Here is a 27,804-nt window from a genome sequence, read left to right as displayed (position 1 = left end):
AAATGTATCCTCATTTTGTTATTCAATTCTGTGTCCCCAGGCTATTGGTAAAGTAAATCATCAGCCGCCGATGGTAAGCAGGAGCAACACACTTCATTTAAACTATTTACAGACGAGCACATCAGCTCATTACAATTTAATAAGGAGCCATTTATCTTGTGACTTGGAGGTTGCGTTTTTAAACGCAGCCTGCAATACCGTGTCTCTCATAGGAAAACAATGTGGTGCTCTGGACTGTAAATTACACTCTTACTAGAAATCAACATTACGCTTTAGTGGTAGCCCTGAAATTACGATACAATCGGTTTAGATCTGTGATTGGTTGTGATCTTGTTTACAGCCCCCTACACCAGAGGACCTTGCTCTCATCTGTTTTACCAGTGGAACCACAGGTAACGGATATTGAAATACTGGTGTAAGTATTTGTATATTTGTGACATAGACGTAACGGAATTATATTTGAACTGCCACCTTCTCCCACAGGAAACCCGAAAGGTGCAGTGCTTACTCATGGAAATGTGATCGCCAACACTGCCGCCTTCATTAGAATAACAGAGGTAAACAAAGACATAAGACAAACATAGGCTAGTAAATCCCAGTAACAAATGAATATATTGTCCTCTTTCATATTTAACAACCTTGGCTATAATATGTTGAGTTATTTCCCCTCTCCTGATCAGAGAGGTACTTGGGTGATAATACTGTGCTTCTGACCTGGCATTCTCTCCTGTGTTGTCAGACTTGGGCCGAATATAATTCGAAATCTCAGCAAAGGTTCTGGATTTTTAGAAGCCCGTCCTATAGGGAGGTGTAGTCTGACGTCACTGGTTGTTCCACCCGTATAGGGATTTATCATTGGGAAAATGGATTATCGGCTATTGTAACAATTCTGCCGCATGGAAATTGAAAAGCTTCCCAGTTTTGCATAAAATGAGTTCCCTTCTATCACCAACATCATTTTTTAATCATTTTTGGTTGAAATAAAATTTGGCGATTTCTTTTTATGATTAATTGCGAATATTTTCATGTTGAGCTACAGTATAGATTGTGGATGAATAAGCACAAATGTACACCATGCCAATGTTAATGCTTTATTTGTTTTAAACGAGACTATTTAGAAATGGGCAATGGGCAAATGCATTGGGTTGGACAGAGGGTGGGACACGAAAAACGGCAATGACGTAACCACTACACCTCCCTATTGATCACCAACAATGGCCCCTCCTGTGAAAATGGAAATGTTTTGATGTCTAGAGAAATTGCCACCAGCCTTGTGTTCTAATTCGTCAGCAGTACTAGTTCAAGTCAATGGGGCATGAAACAACTTGTCTCCTAATCTCAAATCTACACTTGCATTAGCTTATTATAAAGTTTTTCTAGAGGTAATGAAGTAAATGAAGCGTCTTACATTCTGAGAGAGTTCATACCTTGCTGATTTGCACTAGCATTGTTAATAAATGCTGTCAGACGGTGCTAGCATTGTTAATAAATGCTGTCAGACGGCGCTAGCATTGTTAATAAATGCTGTCAGACGGCGCTAGCATTGTTAATAAATGCTGTCAGACGGTGCTAAGCTAGCATTGTTGGTACACACTATTAGATGGCACTAAGCTAGCATTGTTAATAAACGCTATTAGATGGCACTAAGCTAGCATTGTTAATAAACACCATTAGATTGCACTAAGCTAGCATTGTTAATAAATGCTATCGGATGGCACTAAGCTAGCATTGTTAATAAATGCTATCGGATGGCACTAAGCTAGCATTGTTAATAAATGCTATCGGATGGCACTAAGGTAGCATTGTTAATGAATGCTATCGGATGGCACTAAGGTAGCATTGTTAATAAATGCCATTAGATGGCACTAAGCTAGCATTGTTAATAAATGCCATTAGATGGCACTAAGCTAGCAGTGTTAATAAATGCTGTCAGATGGCTGGTGGCAAATTCTCTGAAATGATAACACAAGCACCAGAAAACCCTCTTTGGTTGGCCTATGAGTGGGCTTGTTTGGTGACATTCAGGAAATCCTACCCCGTCTGATTCAAATTATACTTGACCTCAGTCTGGCTAATTCTCCTTTTCCTGTCCTCTCCTCTCCGTTGCTAACTCCTTTTCCTCTGTGTACGTGATCCAGAGCGTATTGGTGCCCTCTCCTTCAGACATCCTCATCTCCTTCCTACCTCTGGCCCATATGTTTGAGAGGGTGGTAGAGGTATGCCATGATGTGTGTGACCTGAGCATGTGCGCATGTGTTTTGTTTTTTCTTCCACAGGTCCACTGCATGCTGAACCTCCATGACATTCACATGTCCTATCTCCCCCTAGCACACATGTTTGAGAGGGTCGTGCAGGTATGTGCCGAAGTGCCCTGTGGTGAAATATTAGACGGATGCGTATGGGTTTCACGATCAATATTTGCAGGCTCTTAAAGCCACAAGTCCATATGAATCCATTAATCTAAAAATAAACTGAGGATTCCTTACACGGTTACCGTGGGAACAGTCCAGAATGATGACCCAGTGTGCAGCACAGTGAGAATTTCTATAGTTGAATCTCTCGGACGAAGAACCATATAAATCTTCCGGTGAACTTAACCAAATGTATACAAAGTTACAAACCAAATGATCTAAGGTCGGTAAGTCGGGAGTGCTGTGTACATTCATAGATAAATACGGTAGAGGTTGAGTCTTTTTGAGTGACACTCCAAACTGATTTGACTTCACAACTGCAGATACATGGGCTGTGCAAGAGAAAAAACTTAAAATTATGAAAACAACCCTTTCAAATTGACCAGAAGCATATCATAGAAGTAGAAAAATAAAAAGTGGACTAAAATGTAATCATGCCGTTGCAGTGTTTTAAATGTCTTATGGTGATACACACACAGACTTAACATTTCTACTGAAAATCTAAACACCCCTTAGATGTTGCCGTGTGCTGAATCCTCAAAGTCTACTTGTTTACTAAACTATGAAAACTCCAATAAAATGATAATACCACTTCAACTATGTTCTGATTGTTTGTACAACAGTGCCCTCTTGTGGCACGTGTAAGTTTTGCACCTGTTTTACCAGTAAGTGAGTAACTTTCTCACCCCCACCCCCAAGGGCGTCATCCTGATTCACGGCGCTAAAATCGGCTACTTCCAGGGTGACATCCGTCTGTTGATGGATGACCTGAAGACTCTGCAGCCCACAGTCTTCCCTGTTGTCCCACGGCTTCTCAATCGCATGTTCGATAAGGTCAGACAAAAATCCTAAAATTGTTATCAAGTTGTTTGTGTTATTGCTCTATACTCATACCCTTATTAATACCGTTATTACTTTTATTTTGTTATTTATTCTTTTGGTGAATCCCAAAAATCTTGGGTGTTGCACAAAGGTCTGTCTTGACAACAGAGTCAACCTTAAAGGAAAACATCAACGTTATGGGAAATTTGCTTAACAAGAAGATATATACTAGTTTCCTCTCTGTAGCTTCAATAGAAAGCCATCCGGCTACACATTAGCCTAGCTTAGCACAATGAATGGAAGCGGACAGTACCTGTTAGCCTAGGCGTTGGCCAACTAATACCTCTTCCGGAGTTTAAGCTAGGCTACTGGTGTTGTCCACTTCTATTCGTTGTGCTAAGATAGGCTAACGTGCAGCTTTCTACTGAAGGCACACAGAGAAAACTGGTGTCTATCTTGGCTCGGGAGGTAGAGCAGCCGTCTGGCAATCCGGAGGTTCCCGGTTCGATTCCCGCTCCTCCCGGGCAGCGTGTCGATGTGTCCTTGAGCAAGACACTTAACCCCTAATTGCTCCTGATGAGCAGGTTGGCACCTTGCATGGTTGCCTCCGCCGTCGGTGTGTGAATGTGAGTGAATGGGTCAAATGTGAGGAACAAATTGTAAAGCGCGTTTGGATAAAAGCGCTATATAAAAAAGCAGCCATTTACCATTTATCTTCTTGTCTGACTCTGGAGAAGACGGTAAGCGGATTTCCCATAATGTAGGCATGTTCCTTTAATGCATTTTTTTAATAATGGAAAATGGTTGTGATTGTTTTAAGATTTTAGTGTGGTTACAGTACATGGTTGGTGTGGAGCTCTTAACCCTTTCACTACCACACTACAGAAGGTTAACCTTTCACTACCACACTAGTGAAAGGGTTAACCGTCCGTATTGTCGCAGTGAAAGGGTTAACCCTTTGGTAGTGTGGCAGTGAAAGGGTTGAAAATGCGAGGTGTTCTCTCTTCCCAGATCTTTGGTCAGGCCAACACGCCGCTGAAGAGGTGGCTCTTAGACTTCGCTTCTCGACGGAAGCTGGCGGAGCTTCAGAGCGGCGTGGTCAGAAAGGACAGCTTGTGGGACAAACTCATCTTCGAAAAAGTACAGGTAGGCGTGACATATTCACCATCTCAACAAGTACAAGTAGGCGTCACATCGGCTACATTCAGACTGCAGGCTAAAGTGGCCCAAACTTTTTTTGCTCATAATGTGACTCACATTTGTTTTTTTTTCACAACAGTCACATGGATTCTGATCTTTTAATTTCTGATCTGGGTCACTTGATTGGATAAAGTGGGAACAGGATACCAGAACATTTATTTTCTGTTTACTGCATAGCGGCGGGACTGAGAGACCCATGTTATTGACCAAACACTCTTATCGGTGATGTCTGTCGGAATGTGGAGCTATTATTTTAACATGTAGACCACTTTAACAAAATAATACCACTTACAGCCTTTTTAATTATTGTATTGTAGGATTATTTCCTTGATGACTTTGTAAGATTGAAGTAGTGGACTTACTGTAGGCTATATGTGGCGCGACAGTGCGGAGGTAGAGCAGTCGTCTGGTAATCCGGAGGTTCCTGGTTCGATTCCCACTCCTCCCGGGCAACGTGTCGAAGTGTCCTTGAGCAAGACACTTAACCCCTAACTGCTCCCGATGAGCAGGTTGGGCACTTTGCATGGTCGCCTCCGCCGTCGGGTGTGTGAGTGTGTCTGTCGGAATGTAATAAGCTATTATAACACTTATTTTAACACAGAAATACAGCTCCTTTAAACCGATAATACTTAAAAAAAATGCAGTAGACCAAATAATACTGACAAAGATTCCATTGTGTTCACGTCACAGTCTAGTCTGGGTGGCCGCGTGAGGCTCATGATCACAGGAGCTGCGCCAGTTTCCCCCACCGTCCTGACGTTCCTGCGGGCTGCGCTGGGCTGCCAGGTGAGCGTGTCGTCGTGTCACTTCCTGCTGCTGTTAATCACCGACTGTGTCCCATAGAAATGTCATTTAAAAATAAAACGTCCTCTGTGTCCCACAGTTTTACGAGGGCTATGGTCAAACCGAATGCACTGCCGGGTGCTCCATGTCACTGCCTGGAGACTGGACAGCAGGTAACGGTCCAGATTGTCAAAATCACTGTTGACATTGTACAGTCCACACGCTTTACAACAGCGCATACAAAGGATTTTTTTAACGGACTAGTGGACATTATTACTCTAGGATTTCAGGATCTCTCCGGTGCTTAACGCTAATTGAGTTGTAAGAAGCTTCACTCGTTATATGGAGTGCCTTTCCTGATTCACTGAAATGTAAAACCGAGCTCCGTTCTACTCAGGTCACGTCGGGGCCCCGTTGCCCTGCAACCACGTCAAGCTGGTGGACGTGGCTGAGATGAACTACCTGGCAGCCAACGGGGAGGGAGAGGTGAGGAGGGCCACACACGCATGGATGGGGAAGCCACTGGTGACCACCAGAGAGTAGTGAGAGAACGAGTGCACTTTTCAGTAGAGAAGAACTAAAAACGGGAATCTACTGAATAAAACAAAACGCATTCCTACTTGAGAGGATGAAGCCCAAACAATGAGAAACTAAATTATGAACAGTCGGACAAGACCGTTGGCAAACACATGCGCATTTCCACACTCTCATTTTAGATTCACAGTTGCACACAATCACTGGCAGTCACACACTCACACACTCACTTTCACGTTTTCACTGAGGCAAGATACAGGTACACACATGGGTCAGTCGAAGATTAGGGGTACATTTAGAGTCTTAACAAAAATTATATCAAACCCTTAGTGATTTTTACAAGGACTTCTAACAGAGGTAACACAGTTGTCAGGAACCCATATACAGACTCGAAAAAGAAAAAATTATTACCAATAATCGCCCATATATCCATATATCGCTGTTCCAGAGGGACACGTCCCAGAATACAGGTGGAGACAGACGTTGATACAAACACCTCACACCCTCCTGCACACACTAATACACACACACATGCATGTTGTTGGACACATACATGTACACAAGCACATTCGTGCAAACAGTGGCTGGAAATTATGTTGTTGATAGAATAAGGATAATGCTGGTTGCTGTTAGGACTGAAGGCAGATCAATCAGATATACCACAGCTTGAAGGGGTCACTGAAGAGGGTATGGGGGGGGGGGGGGGGGGGGGGCGTGACATGCTGGTATATGTAGTAAAAATCTACTAGAAACATAATCGGGGGGGGGGGGGGTCAACAAGAGAAACGAAGGGAAATAAAATTGCCCTCTACTTTCTTTCTCTTGGTCTTTGTTTGTAGGGAACAGTTTACGAGAATGGAAAGGCTGGTGCTGTCAAAATTTGTCAAAATGATCAGTGGCACTGTCATTCAAATGTAAGCCAGTGGCACTGAACATAACTGCCACTCTAATGTAAGGGCTGTGGCCACAGTATTAGAGTGGCACTGAACACAACTGTCACTCTAATGTAAGGGCTGTGGCCACAGTATTAGAGTGGCACTGAACATAACTGCCACTCTAATGTAAGGGCTGTGGCCACAGTATTAGAGTGGCACTGAACACAACTGTCACTCTAATGTAAGGGCTGTGGCCACAGTATTAGAGTGGCACTGAACATAACTGCCACTCTAATGTAAGGGCTGTGGCCACAGTATTAGAGTGGCACTGAACACAACTGTCACTCTAATGTAAGGGCTGTGGCCACAGTATTAGAGTGGCACTGAACACAACTGTCACTCTAATGTAAGGGCTGTGGCCACAGTATTAGAGTGGCACTGAACACAACTGTCACTCTAATGTAAGGGCTGTGGCCACAGTATTAGAGTGGCACTGAACACAACTGTCACTCTAATGTAAGGGCTGTGGCCACAGTATTAGAGTGGCACTGAACACAACTGCCACTCTAATGTAAGGGCTGTGGCCACAGTATTAGAGTGGCACTGAACACAACTGTCACTCTAATGTAAGGGCTGTGGCCACAGTATTAGAGTGGCACTGAACACAACTGTCACTCTAATGTAAGGGCTGTGGCCACAGTATTAGAGTGGCACTGAACATAACTGCCACTCTAATGTAAGGGCTGTGGCCACAGTATTAGAGTGGCACTGAACATAACTGCCACTCTAATGTAAGGGCTGTGGCCACAGTATTAGAGTGGCACTGAACATAACTGCCACTCTAATGTAAGGGCTGTGGCCACAGTATTAGAGTGGCACTGAACACAACTGTCACTCTAATGTAAGGGCTGTGGCCACAGTATTAGAGTGGCACTGAACACAACTGTCACTCTAATGTAAGGGCTGTGGCCACAGTATTAGAGTGGCACTGAACACAACTGTCACTCTAATGTAAGGGCTGTGGCCACAGTATTAGAGTGGCACTGAACATAACTGCCACTCTAATGTAAGGGCTGTGGCCACAGTATTAGAGTGGCACTGAACATAACTGCCACTCTAATGTAAGGGCTGTGGCCACAGTATTAGAGTGGCACTGAACATAACTGCCACTCTAATGTAAGGGCTGTGGCCACAGTATTAGAGTGGCACTGAACATAACTGTCACTCTAATGTAAGGGCTGTGGCCACAGTATTAGAGTGGCACTGAACATAACTGCCACTCTAATGTAAGAGCTGTGGCCACAGTATTAGAGTGGCACTGAACATAACTGTCACTCTAATGTAAGGGCTGTGGCCACAGTATCAGAGTGGCACTGAACACAACTGTCACTCCATTCCTCGCAGGCGACGTGGTGAACGAAGAATCTGTATTTCTCTGTTTCTCAGTGTTTCCTCTCTTTCTAGGTGTGTGTTAAAGGACCCAACGTATTCCAGGGATACCTGAAAGACGCGCAGAAAACGGCAGAGGCCATCGACCAGGACGGCTGGCTGCACACCGGAGACGTTGGGAAGTGGTTATCCGTAAGCAACACTATGAGAGCAGTACGGTCCTGGGTGCTATTGACGACTTGAGATCAATAGGTCCACGGCGAGGGCGGCTGGGTGGCGCGGCGGACATTGCGCTCGTCACCAACGCAAGAGACACCGGGTTCAAATCCGGCTGTCGGCGTTGCCTCCGGCTTGGGCCGGCCGTCATACTGGCTCAATTGGCAGAGCCAGCGGGTGGAAGTCGATGGGTGGTCATCTGGACGTTGTGGACAGCGACTCCTACAGGTCGGTTGGGGGACGCCTGCACAGCGGAGACGGGAAGTAGCGGGGGTAGTGTGAGCCTCCCACACGTTACACCTCGCCAATGAGAGTCCGCGCTGGCGGGTGAAAAGATGTGACAGGCTGCCTCCTCGTGTACCGGAGGGGACACGTGATGCAAGGCTTCTATCCTCCCTACGACCGACCTGTGGGGGGCATATGCGAGCAACGTTCAAGACAAGGGAGGGGAGAATTGGAAACAGCGAAAATTGGGATGGGAGAAAAATTGAAAATAAGGAGAAAAAGTGGATAGAAAGAAATAGGTCCAGGGCTCCAGATATGATTTGCATGGTTTCTTTATGATTGTTGACATATGGTACAACCTGTATCCAATTCATACCTCCTGTTTTATCTCTTTTCTTGATCTTTGCAGAATGGCACGTTGAAGATTATCGATCGGAAGAAGCACATCTTTAAGCTGGCACAGGGAGAATACATTGCCCCGGAGAAAATTGAGAATATCTACATTCGTAGTGATCCAGTGGCACAAATATATGTCCATGGCGACAGCTTACAGGTGAGCGCTTTGTTTTGTAGTGAATGTAACTTAGCATCATCCAAAAGTAACGAGAACGTCAACATAAATGTAATTTTATGGTCCACTTGTCTGGGTTGATTCTGCCGTTAATGTAAGTCCATGTCGTTGCTCAGGCATGTCTGGTGGCCATCGTGGTGCCAGATCCTGACTTTGTACCTGGCTGGGCCAGAAAAAAAGGCATCGAGGGATCCTACATTGACCTCTGCAACGACGAGGTTAGATTGATCGCCGTTATGAATCCCAAAGATGTAGCGACGCCCCCTTTGCATTCTTAACATTATTTGCGTCTGCTATTTCAGGACGTAAGGACGGCCATTCTGGAGGACATTCTGCTGCTGGGGAAGGAAGGGGGGCTGAAGTCTTTTGAACAGGTAATTCCCACCATGTTCTTACATTAGGGCAGCGGTTCCCAAACTTTCTTGGCCGTGCACCCCCCGTCACCTCCCAATGCCCAACATAAAAAAGGCAACACAGTCTATTCATAGGCACACTAAAGGCATCAGGTTTAATCCAATAAGAACACATCAAAGTGCAGTAGGCCTATGAGCTCTCACGTTCACAAAAATTGGGAGAATAATGATATGAAACCAAGTAAACATTATCCTCGCCTTAGCGAGTGCACAACAATTAACCAGCTATCAATCAGGAGCAGTTATTAACGAAAATGTAGGTAACACCAGTCGGCCTATGGTATTTTGGCAGCAAGTAAAGTGCATTTTGGATACATCTTTTTTATTTATTAAAGGTCCCGTGTCTTATAAATGGCCTTTTCCAGTGTTTAGCATTGTTTCTAGGTGCAGCGCCCCGAGAGCAGTTTTGGGGGTTCAGTGCCTTGTTCAAGGATGGTGGGCACCGTAGATGTAATACCAGCCACCCTTCAGTTACCAGCTCACAGCTGGAATACACCCTCCTGATGGAGATGGGGATCTGGCCAGCCTCTTTACCTCTAGTCTAGGCCATCCTGCCGCCCTATTGTAGGGATACACACCGTATTGGCCAACAATGACAAAAACAATAGCACTAATTGATGATCCACTAATCAGGCAATTGTATTTATAAAATGTTTCAGTTCAAAGTATGGGAAACATCTGATGTAGTATTTCCACTACATTGTAGCAGGTGATATAACTTAAAAAAATATGTCTGTTTCTTAACAAGTCCAACGCATTGTCACCAGACCTATCTGCACACGGCACCATTGTAGTGAAGAAAAGCTCACTGCTCAGGGGAGAGCATAACTTTGGCCTCTCAGTGACGGTTGAGCTCAAGAAGGATAAACTAAAATGATGCTGCACAATGTGTTCTTAAAGGGGAACTATCTTATAAATAGCCTTTTCCAGTGTTTAGCATTGTTTTCTAGCAATGTGGGGTTGTATCAACACTGTATATGTCGCAAATTCTAACAGATGATACAAGGTCCTCCCCCACTGAACCAAGCCATTCTAATTTGACTGGTTTGCTGACGTGAATTAGGCACTGATCTGCATATCTCAGCACCTGGTTGTAGCCACCGCCCACAATCAACAATTCGCTCAGCGAGTGGAAATAATGCGAAAGCGGTTTCCCTATCACTGACACTTCCTCAAACAGGTTGACGTGACGCGAGTGCTGATGGAGAGCGTGAGAGGGAGAACGAGCGAGTGAGAGAGAGAGAGAGAGACAGACAGACAGACAGAGAGAGGGAGAGAGAGGCTCTCATATGTTGCAACTCGAGTCGTGTCGGAGCATTTACACACACTCCCTCCAGACTGCGTGTGTGTGTGGGGAAACACACGCGCGCTCTCGGAGCATCTCTCCTCTCTCTCCCTCTCTCTATCTGTCTCTCCCTCTCTCTCTATCCGTCTCTCCCTCTCTTGCTCGCTCGTTCTCTGCTCTCTCTATCAGCACTCACGTCACCCCCCCCCCGGAAAAATTAATTAGTATCTCTCTGTCTGCCAGTGCAGACTGTGGGTGACTGTCATACAGCACATTGCGAGTATGGGCGGAGCCCAGCCAAAAACGGCTTGGAATCTTGAAGGGTAGAAAATGCTGCTCTACAGAACTTGATTAGAAATACAAAACAATGATTAAAAAAAATTAAAAATTATAAACCTTACAGATGTGTTCCATAGACTCACAGGAATTGTGTAAAATTGCCCAAATAGTGAAAGAAATAGTAAGATATTTCCCCTTTAACATCAGTGGACCACCACTGAACTACTAGAAAGACAGGGGGCGCAGTTTGTTTTAGAGTTGCAATAATATCTCATACATGAATTGAACTATGAAACTTAATTTGATAGATCATCCATTACAACATAATTGTTGATTGCCTTTTTGCATGAGAAAATCTCCTGCTTTGATTTTGGGTTGGACTTAAAAAAAAGAATTATAAATAAAAAAGAAAATAAAAGAAAAACATAAATATCTTTGTCATTAAATGTGACATTCTGTCTGTTGGGAAGGATCTGAAAAACTGGAGACTTTCTACTGTAGTCTGTGTACATCTTACATTAAAGACTGGAGACATTCTACTGTAGTCAGTTCGGTCGGGGCGCCTGCACAGCAAGGGAAGGATCTAAGAGAGGTAGTGTGACCTTCCACATGTTACACTCTCCCAGTCAGAGTCCGCGCTGCCAGGTGAAAAGAAACGGTGGGCTGGGTACACATGTGTCGGAGGAAGCATGTGATAGTCTCCGCCCTCCCGGACCGACGGTAGGGGGTAGAGTGCGCAACGACCAGGAAGGGGATTGGGAATTGGCATAACGACTAACATTGAATGGGAGAAAAATGGAAAAAAGGAGGAAAAAGATTTTTTTTTTTTTAAAGGAAAAAGACGGGAAACATTCTACTGTAGTCTGTGTACGTCTTTCTTTAAAAACAAGACATTCTGCTGTGGTCTGTGCACGTCTTTCTTTAAAAACGAGACATTCTGCTGTGGTCTGTGCACGTCTTTCATTAAAGATTTGGAAATGGTATTGCGAAAACATGTTGATATTTTCAGCCAATAATTGTAATTACGGTGCATCTCTGTCAACAATAACTACACCCCCTCTCCTGTGACACGTCTCTCTCCTCTTGATAACCGTTCATATCGCATGTTCACACTTTTCTTTTCTCCACATTCTCTCCCGCCTCTTCCCTGTTCGTTCTGTCCGCAGGTGAGAGAGATTATGCTCTACCCCGAGATGTTCTCCGTGCAGAACGGCCTTCTGACCCCCACCCTCAAGGCGAAGAGGACCGAGCTTCGGAGCTACTTCCGAGAGCAGATCGACGATCTCTACGCCAAGATCAAAATGTGAGGGCCCGTGGAAAGGGAAAGGGGAGGTGACGATCATTCGGAGTCCATAGTCCGACGTGTTCTTTTCGAAGGGGATGAAACCAGTGACACTCTCACCCTCCATCTTCTCTGCTGGTGATTTGTCGTCGCTTGGGGTTGTATTGCTCTCAAAAGTAGCTGGATAAGTATCTCCCAGCTTGAGCTTTATCCCTGCCATGTCCTCTCGGCCTCGCGGATGTTGTCGTCCCCCCCCCCTATATTGTAGATACGGTAGTTGTTTTAGAATTAAAGGAATCGGAGGTTTGTTAATCTCACGCGTGCTTAACTTGGGAAGAGTGATTAAGCAAAACAGGAAGGGGAAGTGTGCCTCATTCATGCCTTACTGCTAATAGGAGACTATTGTTAATTTACTGCCAAGTTGCCTGGTCAGAAACTTCCGGACTGTCCATCTCACCATTCACTTTTATTTTTTTTTACATTTTATTTAGCGTGGTTGTTATTTTCCTCCTTGTTCCTTTTAGCTTTTTGTTTAAAAAAGATTTTAAGAAACTGCCACAAACAACAATGACAAAACATTGGCTATTTATATACCCATCTATTTAATGTTTTGGTTTTCTATTTAAGTTGATATTTAATGTAATCATTGTACCTGTAAATAGTGTATCTGTAGTAAGGAGAAAAGAAATGTCTATTTGTACGTGAAAGAAATGGTTGGATTATGATAACTCAAGTGTGTTATTAATTCTCTGCATTCCCAATGCTGTAGTCCTCGAGGAGAGGGCCACTAAAACCTTTTCTAAACCATTGCAGTGGATATAGTTGACAAGACGACATCCAGTAGGCTATCTAATCAAAAGTGTTTTTGATTTTGTTTTTTATGTCCATGAATTTCACAAGTTGTGAACTGCTAGAGGCACAAAGCCCGTCTTAAATTCGAGACGCCTCCAATTCTGCAGGGGAAATAAAAAGGTTAGACCCATTTCTATAATTCCAATATGTCTGCTCACTCGAAAACGGTTCCTCCTTTTTCTGAGTGTGTCCTCTGGAATTCCAGCAGCCTCCTGCTGAAGCAGTACCCTGAACTGTATCCAATAGAAGCCTACAGCCAATTGCCATGTCTGTTCAGGAGAAACATTATTTTATTTTTGGTAGCAATGGCGTCATATTTCAATCATCATTGACTTTCTTTGCAGCCATCAAGCTCATTTTCGAGTCTTGGTCCATTGGTGATTTCCCCCTAAAAACAAACTGCTTCAATTTTGTGTGTTGAAAAGAACAGTATTTCAGTCTTTTGGAGAAAAGGTCACGAAATGTGTGTTCAACTTCATGGTGCACATTTATTTATGTCTAGGTGTTTTTTGTTTTTCTGTCCATTGAGGGTTTTTCACCTTTTGCAAGGAGGCCAGTTCATATTTCAAGGCACCGTACTCTTTCAGTCTGCTTAAACCATCTTGATTTGGACTGTTGTCTTGCAGAAACAACCTATGACCTCGACTACCTTTGCACAAATCTCAAAAGACTGAATTCAAGTAGTTTGTCCCTTCAGAAAATGATGCAAGTTACAAGAGAACAAGGGGCCAAGGTGTCTTTTCTGGACAGGACAGGTGTTTATCGTGCAGGGGTTAAGATGTGTATCTTATATTACTCAACTGTACCAAATAAAACACTTGCACTTCTCCCAGTCTGCTGTAAAACTTTGTCTTTTAATTATGGGCATCACATACAGTATTTGTGACTGGGGATTCAATAAAATATGTTCTGTATTAATTTGATCTTCATCAGTTCGAAAATAACAATTTTTCTTTCATTACACCGTTAAAATGAATCATTCATGCATGACGTATGACATTTTCCATACATCATAAAGTGCATTAATGTGTCAACTGCATTTAACACTGCGGAAACAAACGCTGAAAATACACATTTCGAGTCGACATGGCCCTCTTAATGCTAATCAAACTGTGCCATGCACTGGAGCAGAAGCTGGTCTGAGATCTCCTCTGGGCACTCTGCGCTCCTCTCAAAGTCCTCCAGGGCCTCCAGATAGGCCCTGTCATCCAGTCCGTCTGCCGTTCCGTCCTCTGGATGACCCACGCTCTGCAGGCCCCGGCCTGGCGCTGGGCTGGGCTCGATGTTGCCTGCATCATCCATCAGGAAGGCCTGGTCCTCCTCGTCCTGTCGGTAGAGACATAACGACCCCTTGTGAAGCCTTGTAACAGGGTACAACTATGTAATGGTGTCTTGCAGTGTTGTAGTACTCGAGTCCAGATTTTCAGGACTTGTGACTCGACTTGGACTTGACTGCATTCGGCATCGACTGCATTCAGACTCGAAAGGTGCAGACGAGGACTCTGATTTGTTAATTGATAAATAGTTATTTTTTTGTAATGGGCCTTAATCCCTAATGATTTGGCATACCGTTTAATTTAAATTTAATTACGTGCAAGGGCCGACACGTGTGTTCCACCCAACCTTGATGACTTGGACTAGGGTAATGGAGACTACTCGGACTCTTCTTTGGTGACTCGGACTCTAACACTGGGGACTCTAGATTTAGTGACTCGACTACATTGGTGTCTTGTAATCTCATGTAACGGGCCACAGCAGTGGCATGTAAATAAACAATGAATTAATTAATTCATAATGATCTATTACTGTCAGGCTTGCTCAACATGTTCTCATTTGAACATATTAAACAAATAAAGCTAGTTGAGAGTCCTATTCGTTTCATTCAAAGTCCCCACAAAATGGCATTAACCCTTTCACTACCACACTACAGAATGGGTTAACCATTTGTCGTGTGGCAGTGAAAGGGTTAACCTTCTGTATTGTCGCTGTGAAAGGGTTGACCCTTTGATAGTTAAAGGGCGACTTCACACAAAAACTAATGCCGATTTATTTTGCACATAATCTCACACATGACCAAAGGTTTTGCCCACTCTGTTGGTTATTGAGTAAATTAGTTTGAATATGGCTACCAGTGATCATGGACATTGAATATGTTGTGTTGTGTTAATTACAGCTCAATGAAATGATAAAGTAGCAGGTACGATTATGTGCAAAATAAATGTATTTTTATTTTGTATTTTTGGTGAAGTGCCTTTTTAAAAACAAAAACTGGATGGGACTTACGGGGGAAAGTTGTTGTGAACATTAACCATATTATGGTCAAATGGTTAGCAATATGTTAGCCCTCACTCAATCATTAAGGACCAATGAAAAGAGATAAAAAAAATTATCATTTTATTGGATGTAATTTTTATGTACAGTATGCTCTCAAGTGCAGGATGGGTCAGTGACTAAATGTAACTTTCCAGGAGTAGACGAGTATGTATTTGTGTAAACTCAGCAGTTTCTTTGGTCAATATTTAAAATAGTCAATATTTTTTGCAGTCGTTGGTCCATCCTGGGAATGAGGTAACAAAATTAAAGTAGTTTTCTTTTTTACTTCATGGGCACTTTATAATGATATTTCATAGCCAACTGCCTTTTCAGTGCTTCAACAAAGGAAATGAAAACTGACCATTGTCATGAGATAGCCGACACAGATCTCCTCTGGTAGTGGGTGGCCTGTGATGAGGAGAGGGGGGCATTTAGTTTATTCTGATTGCATAACACTTGTACTGCTGCCAAGCCCCTCAGACATGGCTGGCCTGGCATACTTCATTACATTTTACAATTTAAGATCACCACAGGAAACACATACTTGAGGATCTGAAGTTCTTGCAAGCAGGATCATGACACTTCTGGTACCAGACATCCTCTTTGAGATTCACAATAATCCTGCAGATGAAAAAAAACCTTTATTTAAACAGCCCCTTTAATGCAGTTACCTTCTTTTTTTTCTTTGATTGCTTTGACTCATTTTGCACATCAGTTTCAATGTGCAAAACTCTTAACACAGAATGCCATACTGCTAATTTTGACTTAAAAATGTAATATAGCATGCAAAATAAAAAATACCAGTGTCAAATCAGATAATAGTACAGGGTTCCCACGCTTGCCTTGAATTTTTTTTCCATACTACCTCCTGATTTTCCAGGTACCATATTAAGTGATGATCTATAGGCCCCTGAAGTTTTCCGCGCCCCCCCCCCCCTCCCCTCACACACACAACCCCCTAGGACACCTGACTACTTACTTGATTTAAAAGATGTACCAGTCAAGTCTACATTGTAAATGCTTAGAGATTATGTCTTATTGATAATATCAATGCATGAAATAATGCAACAAGCTGTAGATGAACAACAATTTATTGAACTGGAACACATGAGCACTGGGATTGATATATGTTCTCTCTTCCACTCCTCTCCTATCTCATCCTGTCCTCCTCTCCACACCTCCCCTCGTGTCCGCTCCTGTCTTCTTTTCCTACTCTTCTCAACTCCTCGTAATCATAATCGAAATTAATCGTTGTGAGGTTGCATCGTTTCACCCCTACTACTCTTACTCTGTAAAAGCGTTTGTAAAAGCTTTTGTAAATCAAACTGGTTATCGTTATGAGAGCTAACCAGGGGCGGATTTAGGATTATAGGAGATCCGGGGCTTAGCCCAGATAGGTGCCCGCCTTTTTATTTATTTTTATTTTTATTTTCAAATTTTGTCTTTTTTTTTGCAGGCAAGCGGCAGATTTTTTTTGAATTTAATTAACCTGTACGTGCAATTTCCTGCAATATAGAGCCTTCAATCTTGACCAATAAAGCTGCTCTTTTCACTATAAAACTCAGTTAACTATAACGTAGTTATGGTTAGATTTATATATTGGGGGGGGGGTATATCATATTTTTCATATGATCAAAAAGTGGTGGAGCAAGAGCATACCTTTGCTCCCCCAAGTTCAATAGTGGGAGAGCAGAGATGCTCCGAATGCTCTTATGGCCAGGCGTCTATGATTCACTGATACAAAGTAAAATAGTGCAGTGCAATAAAATAGTTAGTAAAATAGAATAAAATAATGCAATAGTGCATTGCAATTAAATAGTTATCATCGTATTTTTTCGGTAGGCCGGTAAGGAGTGCATTACAGTAGTCGAGTTGGCTTGAAATAAAGGCATGGATCTGGTTTTCAGCGTCCTTTTGATTTATAAATGCTATGTTTCTAAGGTGGAAGAATTAAGTTTTTGTCAATTTGTTGATTGTGATTTAAAGCTTAGGTCTGAGTCTACCATGACACCAAGACTTAACTCACTCAAATACAGTTAGCAGCTGGATAGACCACAGATGGAAATTAGTTTCTGCTAAATCTGGTGCAAACATATTTTCATGTAACAATGATGAATTGTCAGAAAAAAGAAAAAAAAAAAAATTTAAATAGATTCAGGGCTTTTCAGAAAACATTCGGGGCTTGAGCTTAAGTAGCCACCCCCTAGCCCCGCCCCTGGAGCTAACGTTGGCTAGCTACTGTACCTGGTGCTGGCTAACTGGCTCGTTATGAGAGCTAACGTTGGCTAGCTACTGTACCTGGCGCTGGCTAACTGGCTCGTTATGAGAGCTAACGTTGGCTAGCTACTGTACCTGGAGCTGGCTAACTGCCTCGTTATGAGAGCTAACGTTGGTAGCTACTGTACCTGGCGCTGGCTAACTGGCTCGTTATGAGAGCTAACGTTGGCTAGCTACTGTACCTGGCGCTGGCTAACTGGCTCGTTATGAGAGCTAATGTTGGCTAGCTACTGTACCTGGCGCTGGCTCGTTATGAGAGCTAACGTTGGCTAGCTAGTTAGCAAGATTGCACTGCTTACTAACTAACGTTGATAAACCCAGGTTTACCACACAGTTAAAACACAGCTACTTACATTTGAGGATAAACTTGCATAAGAAGTTTCACTCAAGTTTCACTGTAGATGCCAAGGCTCCATTGGCTCACCAAGCTGCCTGCATCAAATTCCAACATCCAATATACCATATAGGATGCCAAGAGCATGTTCTACAACATGGATCATCCATTTCTATCTACAGTAAAAGCTGTTCACGTGTAAAGGGTTTTTATAAACTCATGTTAATTCTGTGCTCAATAGTTAAATTTTATTACACATCATCCAATAAAATTTTCCAGGACAACCGTTTCTATTTCCATGTAATTGGTCACTTTTGCTCAGTTTCCATGCCTTTCCATACCTGGAAAATGAATCCCATGAATCCCATGTTTTCCATGTTTTCCAGGTCCGTGGGAACCCTGTAGTATATGCAAGGCGTATCACAGCTTTAGAACATTAGATAGTTCAAACAATTAAGTTAAGTCATTGCTGCATTTTCAATATACAACAGTCATCATCAAATAATGCTGCCAAACAAAATCCTTCCGATAAAAAAAATAGATTGAAAGTGTTCTTTGGTCATAATGCAAAATGCTATACTCCTAATATTGGGCTCAAAATAATATATAGCATGCAAAAGAGAAACAACTGAACCAAATTAGATTATATTTCATGCTAAAGTTTGTCATAGTGGAAGTCCAGTGGATATGTTCATCGTTGAAGTTTAATTATTGGTGCATTTTCAAATACAACGGTCATGATCAAATAATGCGGTCAAAGTCAAACACAAAATACTGGTTACCAAAAGAGACTATGCAATGGTAATTTCCTCATAACCCCAAAAGACATGCTCTGTATTGGGGCGGCTGAGTGGCGCAGTGGGCAAGGCGCTCGCCACTAACACAGGATATGCTTGTATCGAGCCGAGCTCTCTGCGTTGCTACCGGCTTGGCCGGCCGTCATACTAACACAATTGGCAGTGTTAGAGGGTGGGAAAGCCGGTGGGTGGGGATTGGACGTTGTGGACAGCGACTCCTACAGGTCGGTTGGGTGACGCCGGTGCGGCGGAAACAATAAGTATCGGGGGCAGCGTGAGCCTCCCACGCGTTACTCCTCGCCGCTGAGAGATCGAGCAGCTGCAGTGAAAAGATGCGACAGGCTGCCTCCTCGTGTACTGGAGGGGACACATGATGCAAGGCTTCTATCCTCACTACAGCCGACCAGTGGGAGGCATAGTCTAGCAACGTTCAAGACGGGAGGGAAGAATTGGAAAAAATACGAAATTGGGGATAGGAGAAAAATATAAAATGGGGAGAAAAAGTGGAGGGGAAAAAATATAAAAAATAATGCTCTGTATTGTACAGTAAAAACTAAAACAGTTACAGTAAACAAACTATTGTAAAGTAAAAAAAAAAAAAAAAAATGTATGGTGCTCAAGCAGCATCTTGCCTCTGCGGCATTTGGCCAAAGAATTTAATCAAGGTCACATCTGATGTCTTTGTTTGCAAGACAGCGCTAATACAATCTTTTGTGCCTTATCCACCCCTGACACTGCTGGGCTGTGATGTCTTCACATGCCTCATCCATGGCCTGAAGGAGTGTTGCCTGCTCGTATGGACAGCGATCATACACCTTCAGTTCTAAAGTACAGTAAAGATAACAATTACAAAGATAATTCACACCCACACTTTAGTATTTATGAAATATACTGTAAGACAGCAATATCAATTTTACAATTACTGTAATTTCAATACAGTTACTGTACAATAAATTACACATATTGTCTTAACGATTAAAGATTATTCTAAATGGATGCCACCGTTTGGCTGCACCACCCTGCCAGCTTAAGCCATTGTTAGACCTCGGTCGGTGGTCAACAATTGTGGGTCTAATTTACAGTAATTTGAGACAGATGTTCTTCTGCCTCCATGACCACGACCACGACCCTGTCCTTCGATGCCAACCTCAGCTGCACCGACTTGCTCCATGTTGTCAGAAACTGCCATTCAGGGGCGCCCTTGTGGCGCGTACCATAGTGCCACGCGCACCTACGCGGCCGACCCGGGTTCGATCCCAGCACCCGACGTTATTTGTCGCATGTCCTCCCCACCTCTCCTCCCGTTCGCCCTCTCCTCTGTCGGTCCTGCGTGACCATGAAAAAGCTGTAAAAATGCTAAAAAATAATAAAAAAAGAAAAAAACTGCCATTCAGGTTTCTAAGCAGGCTTTTGTGTAGTGATGAAGAGATTATCAATTGTATTGCAATGCTACTCACCTGGGCAAGGTTATTGAAGACATTAGTACAAACACCTGTTGAATTGATTTAGTGATCTGCATTTGTAGTAATAAGTAATTGAACATTGTTGTAATATTAGGTGGCTGTATTCTGTGAATGGAGCATATGATTTAGAGTTTGCCACTTTGTATACTATTAACAGTTTTGCACTTTGAACTTCAGCATAGGATGTAATGTCTTAAGGTAAGAATTCTGCAAGTCAGTTTGGCTATTTGCATTTTGAGTTTTGTACATTGAAATTCTGCTGTGCAAAATGAGTCAAAGCAAATTGTAAAACATTTTTTTTTAAAGAAAACGAAGTGCTTCACAAACTCTTAAAAGATCCGAATGGGCAGAACACACCCAAGGGCAAGAGGAAGCTCTGCTACAGGATAGGAGGAAGATGTGCTACAGGATAGGAGGAGGCTCTGCTACGGGATAGGAGGAAGCTCACTCACATGATGTTGTTGCTTTTATGGCACCTGCCCACATTCTCACACCAGCGGTATTTCAGGATGTCGTAGACAATGAGTTGCTCAGAGACAAAGTAGCTCCACCGTCTTATGCCTGAGACAGACAGACGCAGCAGGTCTTGACACACGTCTGACTCACACACTGACGCAGTCTAGTCTCTCTGTTACCAGGCAACATTACATACCTCCTTGTAGCCCGTCCCTTTTAGTCACAGTTAGTACAAAGTTGTCCACTTCTGGGTAAGGAGAGCACTTGTACCCAGTGCCACCCAGTGAGCCTGTCAGCAAGGATGGGAGAAAACCTCCAATTAAACACACGTATTGATATTTGAAAATAGCTATGTGTAAATACATGCAATTTATAGTAACTTTGAAATTGCTGTGAGCCGACTGTGTGGTTTTCCAACAGCCGATGCTGACACTGATATTTAGAGAGCAGGATAATGATAATGTTTTTGGCATCCGATAGAACAATATATCAAACTAAATAAATAAAAATTTATTGACACTTACGGGATTGACACAAGGGGGCGCTCTAACATTTGTTAATTGGCCACGTGGGCATGGTAATCAGCCGATATCTGTATTAAATGGTCACTAGTTCACGTGCACCATATAGTAAAGCCTCTGTTTTAAGTGAAGTTAACCTGAAACGTCTGTTGACGACCCCAGCTGACAGAGAGGCCTCGTGGTTTCAGGTTCCTTTGTGTCAGGGACGTCCCATGCCAGGATTATCTGACCTGTGAAACTGGTGACATGCAAGAATAATCACTGACGCAGCAGAAAACGACGAGGATCTTACTGTACTTAATAACGGTATAATAACAGCATGTGTAAAACCAGATACACCTTGTCGTTTTACCTCACGTTGCTGACTAAAGAAGCCAAGAAGAGGCTTTCCTCTGCAGAAATTTTCCTCTCGGGTTTGGCGACGTACATGTTGTCCTCCGCCACAGTGAAGGCGGCGTTCTTTCCCATCTTCGATGACTTGTACAGGCGGAAGTTTCTGTTCCTGGTGTATACGCCTATTTTTTTTTTTTTAATATATATAATGAATGATAAAAACATTCAAGAATAATTGCATTAAAGCATAAATGAATCCAACGAGGAAGGGATTTAGCCAAACAATGTATTTATCATCAAATAAAAATGTAATTAACAAAGGTGTGAAAACGTCAGTTGACTTACTACTTGGAAAAGGTGTAGGAAGATCATAAGTTCAAGGTTTCTCTTACCGAGATCAACAAAGAGACACTCCTGACCCTGCTTGTTTTTCACTAACAGGAAGCTGAGGTCTCTCTCTTCCTGCTTCGGTCTCTTGATCTGTGGACAGTCAGCCTGCGCTAGAGCTTCACTGGGAGGATGGAGTGTTCTTCTGTCAATCAATAGAAATAGAATAGAATAGAAATACTTTATTCATCCCGAGGGAAATTTGGCACTGCAAATCGCTCACAGTAAACATTTAGGTAGACAAAAGCAAAAAGTCACGAATAAGAATAAAAATAAGCCTAAGAATAAAATATGGTCCGGGATATACATTTCCTATGTTACATTATAATATAAGATATACTAATATAAAATATGCTATGTTACATTCTAATATAAAATATACAGTAAAAATATCCAGAATATACAGTAAGTGTAAAATTGTACTATGTCGGTCTAAAAGTAAAAGTAAAAAGTAAAAAAATTAAATAAAATAAATAGTAAAAGTCCAGGAAGATAGTACTGCCACCCTGTGCTCAGTACAATTGACATTATTGACAAAGGTCATACGAAGCAGTATACTGTAGGACTATAGAGAACAGTTTACATCTACAACACCAAGGAACAGACCGTGTTCCATTGTCTTCTGACACTAAGGCCACACAGACATCCAACTCAGTTACCCCTTTGGTAGGGATTTACCAATAATGATTCTGGAATTGGACAACAGGCAAATGGGTGAAAATTGTATCCGAAGATTTCCCACAATACTAAACTCAAGATTAATTAATTCCATACTAATACAAGAGCCATGTACTGTATGACGTGTGAGAAATGAAAGCTTGATATTCTGCCTTTTTCATACACAAAAATATGTTTAGATCACTCTCCTGGAGAAGAATGGATTACACAGTAACTCAAATCATTGTTGTCCAATGACACCACACTAATGGATTGACTCTACTGTTAAATAATGCATTGGACTAATGATTGGTATCAGTTGATCATTTACTCGGTCAGTAATGGAGGTCTTATCTATCCATCGCTACCTTTCAGGTGTGTTCAGGACTTGCTGAAGAATTGCATGGATGAATCGACCTGAAAGAAATGTCAGAAGAACGATTATTTAATATATGATAATGTGGGACGGTTCATGTGCAGCAATGGCTTTCTATTTTTGACTATTTCAAACACAGCTCAGAGAATGAATAAAACGATACAACGACGTCTGCTTTTGAAGAAGTTAATTCTTTTTGCGCCGGCCGCACAACTTGTATCATACCGACATGTATGTTGTCTTTGAAAGCTGCATTCGGTAGAAGGAAGATAAGGTGACGACTGAACTTCTCTTCTGTGCTGGAGTCGAGATTGAGGACATCCTTTCCAGTGCATGCAATCCCATAAACCACCATCAGCTTTTCACAAACATACTGCACAACACAAGACAGACAAAACAGATAAACATACATTACCATCACATTGTTCTGAAATGTATACAATATTAACTATGGCTTATTACCGTCTTCTCCAGAGTCAGACAATAAGATAGATTTCCTCTCTGTGCGTTCAGTAGAAAGCTATCTGGCTGCAAACTAGTCTAGCTTAACACTAATTAATGCAAGTGGATACAGATCAGCTAGCCTATCTTAAAACTCTGGGAGAGGTGTTTTTGGCCAGGAGCTAGGCTAGCTGATCCCTATCCGCTTCAATTAATGTGTGCTAAGCTATGCTAGCTTGCAGCCGAATAGCTTTCTGCTGAATGCACACAGAGATGAAATTGGTATCACTATCTATCTTCTTGTCTGACTCTGGAGAAGACGGTAAGCGCATTTTTTTATGATGTTGGCAAGTTCCTTTAACTGTAGATTAAACTATAACAATTGGCTATAGCCTACCTCAATAAGAGAGGATACCATTGCTCTGCCGTCAAGTCCTTCATTGGCACGCCTGTGAAACTCCAAATCAAAATAAAGCTTACAGACTGCGCCTTCTGGGATCACCTCATAGCAATGCATCAGGGACTGACGGTACGTCCTGAGGAGAGAAGGTAACAATTAAGACACAGCACTTAAATTCATAAATACAAGTGCTAATTCATTAAGCAAGGTATTTGTAACAGAGCCTACCTGTAGTAATGCCATAGCTCACAGTAGCTGGTGACTAAATAGATCCTTTGACCCAGTGTAGTGTTTTCTTTTTCAAGTGCAAAAACATGCACCTCCTAGGAAATACAAGGCACACACATTCAAAACGGTTCTTCCTCAATAGGCTCCACACTTTATAACACAGGATGGAATAACATCTAAATAGGGAAATGAACATAGGATGAATGTCCTGTGACAAAATGGCATCCAATGTAATCAAAAAAGTCAACCAACGAACTAGATTCTTGTACCGGATCTCCTCTCTGGTAAACAAGAATACCCTGAAGACTCTGGCAGGAGCACTCATTCAAGGGTACTACGACTATGCTTGCACCTCATGGTACCACTGCTTGACCTTACTCCTAGAACCCACCTCACCCCTGCCCACTTTGACAACCTAGGATGGCTTAGAGTAGATGACAGAGTACAGCAACTTGCAATGGGTCTGGTCTACAAGATACACTACACGACTGGGCGGCTACGTGGCGTAGTGGGCAAGGCGCTCGCCACGAATGACGGAGACGCTGGGCTTGCCTGTTCGAGCCCAGCGCTCCACATTGCTTTCAGTTTAGCTGGTCGTTCATACTAATACACATTGGCCGTATTAGGGGGTGGGAAACTGATGGGTGGGGATCGGGCGTTGTGGACAGCGACTCGTACAGGTCGGTTGGTGCGCCTGCGCAGTAGAATCAGGAAGTGTCGGGGGCAGCGTGAGCCTCCCACGCGTTACTCCTCGCCACCGAGAGATCGAGCTGCGCAGGTGAAAAGATGCGACTGCTGTTACCTCAAGTACCGGAGGGGACTTGTGCTATGTATGACTTAGTCCACATTGCAGCCGGCTTGAGGGAGGCAAGAAACAGCGTTCGTGACAGGGGAGGGTTGAATTGGATGATACGAAATTGGGATGGGAGAAAATATAGAAAAATGGGAGAAAAAGTGAATAAAAAATAAAAGATACACTACACGACTAAGGTACCCATGTACATGTCAAAATACTTCCCAAAGGTCAGTGAATACCACGACCACAACACCAGAGGGAGCTCCACAAATCATGTTAAACCCAGATTCGGCTCAAACAAGGGACTAAACACGTTTCGCAATTATGCCACATCAATGTGGAACGCCCTACCCACAGCTATAAAGGAATGTGAATCACTACCCACTTTCAAAACCACTCTCAAAGAGCACCTACAGGAGACTGCAATTCAAAACTGGCCCCTGTCCTAACCCAACCCCCTCCAATGTACAGTTACCCCCACCCTGCCTACCCAACCACCTCCAATGTACAGCACCCACCCCCCCCCCCCCCCCACCCCACCTACCCAACCTCCTCCAATGTAGTTTCTTCCAACTCAAATGTATATACTCTTTTTTAGACTCTTTTTGTACTCACAAACAGTACTGTATTTGTAGATCTGGTATGTCATAAATGTCTAGATGTAGCAGTACTGTCTATCTGTATGTTATGTATGTCATATGTTATGATTAATTGAAAATGGGGAACCCTGATGTAAACAAGACAAAAGTATTTCTCTGGTCTGCATCCCCTTAACAATTGTGTGTTGTATTGTACCCATTCTGCAATGAATGAATGAATGAATGAAAACTTTATTTAACAGATTGCAGAATGGGTACAATACAGTACGGCTCAATACATACAATTGTTAAGGGGATGCAGACCTGAGAAAGACGTTTGTCTTGTTTCCATCAGGGTCCCCCATTTTCAATTCATATAGACATATATGACATACATGACATACAGATAGTCAGTACTGCTACATCTATACATTTATGACATACCAGATTTGCAAATACAGTACTGTTTGTGATACAGAAGGAGTCAAGAAAAGGGAGTATATACATTTGACGTAGAAACTGTACATTGGAGGTTGGGTGGGGGGGGTTGGGTACATTGGGATATTGACAACCATACTGGGTAATTTACATTGGAGGTGGTTGGGGGGGGGGGGGGGGCGGGGGGCACACTGTATAAACAAGTAACACTGTACATTGAGGGGGGGGGGGGAGGAGACACTGTACAAACAAACACAATTGTACATTGAACTATTGACAAAACCATACTAGGTAAATGACTGTACATTGGAGGGGGTTGGAATGATTGGGTTAGGATATTTACAGGGGCCAGTGTTGAATTGCAGTCTCCCGTAGGTGTCCCTTGAGGGAGGTTTTGAAAGTGGGTAGTGATCCACATTCCTTTACAGCTTTGGGTAGGGCGTTCCACATTGATGTGGCATAATTGCTAAACGTGTTTAGTCCCTTATTTGAGCCGAATCTGGGTTTGACATGATTTGTGGAGCTCCCTCTGGTGTTGTGATCGTGGTATTCACTGACCTTTGGGAAGTATTTTGACATGTACATGGGTACCTTGGTCGTGTAGTGTATCTTGTAGACCAGGCCCATTGCAAGTTGTTGTACTCTGTCGTCTACTCTAAGCCATCCTAGGTTGTCGAAGTGGGCAGGGGTGAGGTGGGTTCTAGGAGTAAGGTCAAGCAGTAGTCTGACCAGTTTGTTTTGAGATGTTTGTAATTTTGTTTTTAGCGCCTTTGAGGTGCTTTGGTACCATGAGGTGCAAGCATAGTCGTAGTACCCCTGAATGAGTGCTCCTGCCAGAGTCTTCAGGGTGTTCTTGTTTACCAGAGAGGAGATCCGGTACAAGAATCGAGTTCGTTGGTTGACTTTTTTTATTACATTGGATGCCATTTTGTCACAGGAGAGATTAGCCTCTAGGATGGACCCCAGGTAGGTAATTTCATCTTTCCTTGTGACAATATTGTCACCCACTGTAACTGAGAAGCCGTCGGTCTTGCTGAGTTTGTTATTTGAACCGAAGAGAATGGACTCTGTTTTGCCCATGTGTAATGATAGTTTGTTATCAGCGAGCCATATGCAGATTCTGCCTAGTTCCGAGCTGAGGGTTTTTTCAACCTGTAACTTGTTCTTGTCAGAGACCAGCAGGGCTGAGTCGTCCGCAAACAGGAACAAGTTGCAGTCACAAGCTGACGACATGTCATTTGCATAAATTAGGAACAGTAGCGGTCCTAGTATGCTTCCTTGTGGAACACCACAGCTCACTGTGAGGGGGGGGGATAGGGTACCGTTTACCTCCACCATCTGTTCCCTCCCCTCAAGGTAGGATTGCATCCAGCTCACTGATAGACTATCAAAACCAATTGCTTTTAGCTTGTCAATCAGAATGGAGTGATTGACCGTGTCAAAGGCCTTTTGTAGGTCCAGCATGACCATGCCGCAGTATTTGCCTGCGTCCACCTCTTGTTTGATGTGGTCATTCAAATAGAGAAGGCATGTGTCAGTGGAGTGGGATGTTCTGAAGCCAGATTGGAATTCGTAGATTAGATTTTTTTCCGCTAGGTACTTTTCGACCTGTTCGTAGACTATTTTTTCCATGACTTTCGAGATGGAGGTGAGAATAGAAACAGGGCGGTAGTTGCCTGGGTCTAATTTGCTGCCCTTTTTGTGCAGAGGGGTCACCCTCGCAATTTTGAAGTCCTTGGGGACGTGTCCCTGTTTTATGGAGAGGTTTATTATGTGTGTGATGATTGGTGTGATGGCGGCTGCTGAGTCTCTGAGGAATTTGGAGGGGATGTTGTCATGGCCAGTGGCCTTGTTAGGTTAATCTGTTAATAC

General features: G+C 43.0%; 2 protein-coding genes across 3 annotated transcripts in view; one reads left to right on the top strand and one right to left on the bottom strand.

The window, feature by feature from the left end:
- The window catches only part of acsl1a (acyl-CoA synthetase long chain family member 1a), a 60,094-nt gene extending 46,129 nt beyond the window's left edge, over window positions 1–13,965 (top strand). The window contains exons 8-21 of the mRNA XM_084319100.1: window positions 41–73; window positions 341–392; window positions 484–557; window positions 2,277–2,354; window positions 3,111–3,245; window positions 4,245–4,379; window positions 5,124–5,219; window positions 5,317–5,389; window positions 5,614–5,702; window positions 8,090–8,206; window positions 8,865–9,008; window positions 9,143–9,244; window positions 9,329–9,400; window positions 12,170–13,965. Coding sequence (XP_084175226.1) covers window positions 41–73; window positions 341–392; window positions 484–557; window positions 2,277–2,354; window positions 3,111–3,245; window positions 4,245–4,379; window positions 5,124–5,219; window positions 5,317–5,389; window positions 5,614–5,702; window positions 8,090–8,206; window positions 8,865–9,008; window positions 9,143–9,244; window positions 9,329–9,400; window positions 12,170–12,310 — 1,341 coding nt within the window. The 3' untranslated portion in view covers window positions 12,311–13,965. The remainder of the gene's footprint in view (window positions 1–40; window positions 74–340; window positions 393–483; window positions 558–2,276; window positions 2,355–3,110; window positions 3,246–4,244; window positions 4,380–5,123; window positions 5,220–5,316; window positions 5,390–5,613; window positions 5,703–8,089; window positions 8,207–8,864; window positions 9,009–9,142; window positions 9,245–9,328; window positions 9,401–12,169) is intronic.
- Window positions 13,966–14,100: 135 nt separating this feature from the next.
- Window positions 14,101–27,804, bottom strand: part of primpol (primase and polymerase (DNA-directed)) — an 18,500-nt gene continuing 4,796 nt past the window's right edge. The window contains exons 3-14 of one of the 2 annotated variants that reach the window (XM_084319101.1): window positions 24,121–24,215; window positions 23,890–24,028; window positions 23,277–23,424; window positions 23,044–23,092; window positions 22,024–22,163; window positions 21,651–21,813; window positions 21,436–21,536; window positions 20,974–21,066; window positions 20,774–20,882; window positions 15,995–16,071; window positions 15,812–15,858; window positions 14,101–14,463 (exon numbers count right to left, since the gene is read on the bottom strand). In XM_084319101.1, the coding sequence (XP_084175227.1) occupies window positions 14,239–14,463; window positions 15,812–15,858; window positions 15,995–16,071; window positions 20,774–20,882; window positions 20,974–21,066; window positions 21,436–21,536; window positions 21,651–21,813; window positions 22,024–22,163; window positions 23,044–23,092; window positions 23,277–23,424; window positions 23,890–24,028; window positions 24,121–24,215 (1,386 nt within the window). In that variant the 3' untranslated portion in view covers window positions 14,101–14,238. The remainder of the gene's footprint in view (window positions 14,464–15,811; window positions 15,859–15,994; window positions 16,072–20,773; window positions 20,883–20,973; window positions 21,067–21,435; window positions 21,537–21,650; window positions 21,814–22,023; window positions 22,164–23,043; window positions 23,093–23,276; window positions 23,425–23,889; window positions 24,029–24,120; window positions 24,216–27,804) is intronic. The other variant, XM_084319102.1, reaches the window with a different exon arrangement.

Source organism: Notolepis coatsorum, assembly GCF_963971535.1.
Source record: "Notolepis coatsorum genome assembly, chromosome: 7".
Taxonomy (NCBI): Eukaryota; Metazoa; Chordata; class Actinopteri; order Aulopiformes; family Paralepididae; genus Notolepis; species Notolepis coatsorum.
The sequence above is the reverse complement of the archived record's forward strand: the minus strand, read 5'-3'. Positions and strand labels throughout refer to the sequence as shown.